Raw genomic sequence first — 5,806 nt, forward strand, 5'->3', positions numbered from 1 at the left:
CTTGTCACGTACAACCAGAAAATCGAAAACACGCCAGTTGACTCAATGGCAGACCGTATGATGCAAGCGCGCATGGGCTAACCATTCAGCTTTTTGGAAACATAAAAAAAATTAAAATTGTAATTTCTAATCAATCATGTTCCGTGAAATGCGCAAACAGTCATAACTAAACAACAATCGTTTACGTCTAAATTAGCCCATTCACGTTTTCCTTCTATTATTATCTTATCATTTGTGAATCAGCCATAACTACTGCTTCATTGTAATTTTCTTTGTTCATTCCTTTTGAGCCCGATACGATAGGGTACACGACTCGTGTATGGATTTTAAAATATTCGTTGTCTTAAATATTGGATATTAGGATCCCACAATTTAACGGCAACATCTTCTATATATATATTTGTGACTGTCGTTTGTCTGTTCGGGGTTGGCGGCTACACTAGGTCTGCCCCGAGTCTGAAATTTTGGGCATAGGGGTAGCTCGGACCGGGGAGTAACATAGGCCAGGTGGCGTTAGTCTACCACTTCCGGTTTCGGAGTTATGACCCCCGAGCGAAGCCGGTCTGTTCGGGGTTGGCGGCTACACTAGGTCTGTCCCGAGTCTGAAATTTGGGGTATAGGGGTAGCTCGGACCGGGGAGTAACATGGGAAAGGTGGCGTTAGTCTACCACTTCCGGTTTCGGAGTTATGCCCCCCGCCGAGCGAAGCCGGGTATCTGTCTGTCTGTTTGGGGTTGGCGGCTACACTAGGTCTGCCCCGAGTCTGAAATTTGGGGTATAGGGGTAGCTCGGACCGGGGAGTAACATAGGCCAGGCGGCGTTAGTCTACCACTTCCGGTTTCGGAGTTATTACCCCCGAGCGAAGCCGGTCTGTTCGGGGTTGCCCCGAGTCTGGAATTTGGGGTATAGGGGTAGTTCGGACCGGGAGTAACATAGGTCAGGTGGCGTTAGTCTACCACAGCCGGTTTCGGAGTTATGACCCCCGAGCGAAGCCGGGTATCCTGCTAGTAACAACATAAATGTGGATTGAAATGGACCAATATCGAATTTTAATTTGTTTTTAATTTCGAATAATATGGAAAATATTCTACTTCAGGTTAATTGTTGCATTGATCTTTACTCTTTTAAATCTACTAAGTATTTAACCACCCCCACCCCGCAACACTTAATGATTTTCAAAAAGATTTTTCTCAGAATATTCATGTTTCAGGGAGCCTACTTCACTTGCCGCTAAATGACACATGTCAAGCAAGAATTAAAAAAAAATGCGCGGTCAGGTGATAAATATTAAGTTGGCACCGGTGGGACGATTTACCCAATGCTACTCAATACCACCCAATACTACTTCAATTCACCACATACCACCATTACTATACAGAGAGAGAGAGAGAGAGAAATGGGGTTTAACGTCCACTCGACACAAACTAGGTCATTTCGGGACTAACATATGGTTTAATTTTATTTCAATAATTCGCTTGCGCGTAGGGGTCTTTAGCAGTGGGAGGAAACCGGAGGACCCGGAGAAAACCCACGAGGTTGGACAGGCGACCCTACTCCTTGTCACGTACAACCGGGGATTCGAAACCACACCAGTCGACTCAATGACAGACTTTATGATACAGCGCGCGCACGCTAACCATTCAGCCATCCAACCCCCCCCCCCCATTACTATACAACATAATGATGTAAAATGGACATACAGAGTTATCGCGATGCCGATGTCTGGCTGTTCCATTTGCTTCCCTATATCACAACTACCAAATGAAATGAAATGTAGTTTAACGTCCTACTGTTTTGCTCCTAACCTGGGCTAATGAAGACGGGCTGGTTACAGTGTGCTATGAGGGAAATTTTGCCCGGACAGCGGCACTACGGCCTACTCTTATATCGAATTTCAACTGCCAAGGGCTCTTTTACGTGCATGCCAATGTGTACACGGGACCTCGGTTTTTCGTCCCATCCGAACGACTAGACAGCTTTCCTTGTCAGCCCCTCCGTCCTGCATCACTGACAAGGCAGAACCACGCCGGAAAATCTGGATGAACTTTCTCGGCGAATGCAGGGATCGAACACCCGACCTCCAGGCTAGCGAGCTAGCGTCTTACCCACTTAGCCACGTGATCCCCTCACAACTACCAAATACTTACAGCCTACTACAAAATACTACCCAATATTATCAAATAACAGCAGCACATTAGTATAATTACTGCAACGAATATTCAATAATTTGCGGAAAATATGAAATTTGTATATAATTATCTCTCTTTTTAACCGATAAATTGATTTTAGATTGCTACTCAGATTATTTTGTGTATATTTTAATCAATATATTATTATATCATTAAATATTAATTTCAGGAGATGACGCCAAATGTTTTAGACGGATGCAGGAATTAAATACCTATACATACAATATTCTCTGTAAAGTTATCTAAGGCCTATTATGGCTCACAATTCATCGTACGTGTTTTGGACACGCACGGGTCGTATAGGCTTTGGTTTGCACGCAGGCAAGCCGCAAGAAGCCTGTGGGCGACCTTTTACCGGTTTACGGCAGGTTGTGGGCTAGGCTTAACCAGGATAAACCTACCTGTGTACATTTTACATTTAGAAGAAATTTACATTTTTTTTAGAATTTTATTACTTGACCAGCATGACCCCGTGAATGTTTTAGAACATCGAATTTGGACTCCGGGCAAATTGAACCCCAAGTGAATTCGGGTCCCGGGCGAATTTTGTAAACTTCTAGAAACTTCTAGTTTATAATATTTAAACTCGTGCACATTGTGTTTGTATTGTATGCTGTCATCTACATAAAAAAATTGTAAAACAAGTCTTTTTATGAGAAAAGTGTTACGATGGTGCGTTCTAACCTTCATCGTCAGAAGGTGGGAGGATGGGCATTCCAAGCGCGAGTTTCTGGATACAAAATAAAATTCTGACCCTCTTCCCCTAATTAGGGTTATTGAGATTTTTAATAATGTAATTATGGGGTTATTCTTGAATCAAATGCAGGTGAAATCTTTCTTTTACAATTAGGTCCATGCTTGGATCAAAAACAAAAAGTGTGAGCCCTAAAAAATAGACAATATTGACTGACCTAGTTTGATTATAACCGAAGATTTCCGATCGTTCAAGTTTATTTAGCGCATGTCTGCGAAGCACAGCACACGAGAGCGAGGCCTTTGTTCGCAGACTAGAGAGTGTCTGGATAAGCGAAGAGACAAAACATGGCGGACATGTCACTTGTTGTTTCTCTTTTGTGACTAACTTTTTATCAAATATTGTTAATTTTCTGGGTTGGTTCGTAGACTGGACATTTGCAACGAGCAAAGTTGTGTATAAACTGAAAAATGGCATCCGATTCATTGGAAGAAGAACTCTATTGTTCGTGCCGTTCGCCTTATGACGAAACGCGTTTTATGATTGAATGTGAAGTTTGCAAAGACTGGTTTCATGGCAGCTGTGTTGGTATTCAAGAAGTTCAAGCTCCAGACATTGAAATCTTTCATTGTCCAAGTTGTGAAAAAACGCACGGACCTTTAGTGTTTAGGTTTAAAAAGAGCAAAAAGAAAAAAAATCAAAAGGCAAAGGATTATACTGATGAAAATGGCGATAAAAAGTCGAGTCAGAAGAAAACGAAAAAGAAAAGAAAACGAAAGGTGAAGGAAGAACAGACAAAACAAATGATAAATCTGGACATCCTCCACCAACACACAACAGATACATTGAAACAAGTAGTTAAAGGCTATGATAAATCAATTTATAACTTCCATGAAGATGAAGAACCAGCAAATGCAATTTTAAAAGTTAGACTTCCAAAAGCTGGTGCTTATGTTGACAGTAAGGACATTGAGCTTGACCCTTCTCAGAAAATGACAGACAAAATCACTGGGGTTAGTAAAAGCAAAGGTGCCTTTAGTCGATTTGAAAGCAAAGTTACTGTGAGTGATTTTGAAGAAGCTAACCCAGTTGAAGATGACATCCCCCCGCCAAAGAAGAGGAAAAAAGGTGCGACAAAGAAAACAGCTTCAAAAATTAATCCATCCTCCACAGAAAAACACGGCTCATTAAAACTTAAGTTATCTTATAAGCCAAAAACTTCACAAAGCTTAGATACGGAAGTCACACTAAGTGAATCTGAGAGAAGTGAAGAATTATCTCAGCGTTTGAACATCCCAACAATACGTGGTGGATTAAATGGCAGCATAGCAGATATATTAGAAGCTAGTGGGTATGGAGCAGAAACAGATGTAAAAATAGAACCAGGATCAAAAGGAGCTGCTCAACCTAGTATGATGAGAGATGCTATTCAGGGTATGCTCTCAATGAGTCAGGAGAGTTCTGGTAATCTTGAAATAGTTACACAAAATAGAAGGCCTCAACGATCTCGAGAAAACCTGGGGGACAGCGATGAAGAAGAAAAACTTATGGCTGACTGCTATAGAGATAGTGAATTTGTGTATCCATCGTTGGATGTATCTGATGAAGAGGAATCATATGTGTATAATGCAAAGAAAAATAAAAGAGACATAACTTGGAATCCTAAAGCGCGTGTTAATGTGACTGTTGCCAATCCTATCCGTCCAGTGCGAGTTGGTGTAAAGAAAGAAGCCATTGAATGTAGTTTAGCTGCCACTGCCAAAAAATTAGCCGAAACTACTGTTCCAACAACTAAGGAACCATTCAAATCTGAGACGATAAAGTCAAAAGAACGATGGTCCACTGAAAGTGAGCCCCAAGCTCTCATTATATCAGAATCTGGCAGTGCCTTCCGACCTGGTATTCGTAAGGTTGTATCAAATGAACCAGGCAGTCCACCTAAAAGTAAGAAACCCAAGAAAGGCACAACAACTGCTAAACAAAGACTGGGAAAAATCTTGAAAATACATAAACTGGTACATTAGAAACATGCTCAAATTGTGTAGGCCTACCAGTGGCTACCACTGAACTTTGTAATATATGTATATATAAGCTTATATATATTCAAACATAAATATTTGTAATGATAAATATTTGTGAAACCCAAAAAAAAAAATATCTATAAAAAATTGTTAGTAGTTTTATTTTTTCTTTCTGATTTGATAATATATCTTTTTTTCTGGGCATGTTATTGTCTTATGCACATCCTTCTGTCTTCAACTAAGTTTTGGAAATACTGAAAATTTTGCCATTGTAATCATAAGAACCTGGTGTGCCATTTAAAATTGATAAAAAAAACCAACCCAACAAATTCATGGTCTGAAAAAACTGTAACTAGAGTAATTTCCCTTGTTAAGCCACCATATCTTCATGTCAATTGTCATTACTCATTTCTGTAGCGTAAAATGACAAAAAAAGAGTGAATCATCAAAACTCCCTTTAAAGCAATCAGAGGAACGGTAATCAATGATGGCCATTAATTTCCTAGATTACATAGCAATGGTGATTATTTTCAGGGTACTCTACGATGAAGCCGTTCGGAAGTGATCACCAATTTTGCTCAACAGACTTTCGTAACTCAATTTATGGAATTCCATTTTAGAGGGAGATAAAATGATGTTCAGCTTCTATTCAACATTTTGCTTGCATGTACAGTATGGAGGGGGCTTGAGCAGTGGAAGGGAACTGGGGGACCCAGAGAAAACCCACAAGATCAGAAAGGCAACCCCACTCGGTGAATATGCCTGGGATCAAAAGCACTTCATCTGAGTCTAAGAAAGACCATATGATTTAAATTGCACATGTTAAATGATAGTTAGATCAAGTTGCCAACTGACCCGGCCTGTACTTAAGTGCCTACTTGAAGGAAAACAAAGTCCAAGAAA

At 40.4% G+C, this 5,806-nt stretch overlaps 1 protein-coding gene across 1 annotated transcript; it reads left to right on the plus strand.

Moving 5' to 3' along the window:
- Positions 1-3,138: 3,138 nt before the first annotated feature.
- On the plus strand, positions 3,139-5,052 carry LOC126823437 (lysine-specific demethylase phf2). Its single transcript, XM_050552287.2, has one exon. The coding sequence runs from the start codon at positions 3,353-3,355 to the stop codon at positions 4,904-4,906; it is 1,554 nt and encodes a 517-aa protein (XP_050408244.1). The 5' UTR covers positions 3,139-3,352; the 3' UTR covers positions 4,907-5,052.
- The last annotated feature ends 754 nt before the right edge of the window (positions 5,053-5,806 follow it).

This window comes from Patella vulgata, chromosome 6 (genome assembly GCF_932274485.2).
Source record: "Patella vulgata chromosome 6, xgPatVulg1.2, whole genome shotgun sequence".
Taxonomy (NCBI): domain Eukaryota; kingdom Metazoa; phylum Mollusca; class Gastropoda; family Patellidae; genus Patella; species Patella vulgata.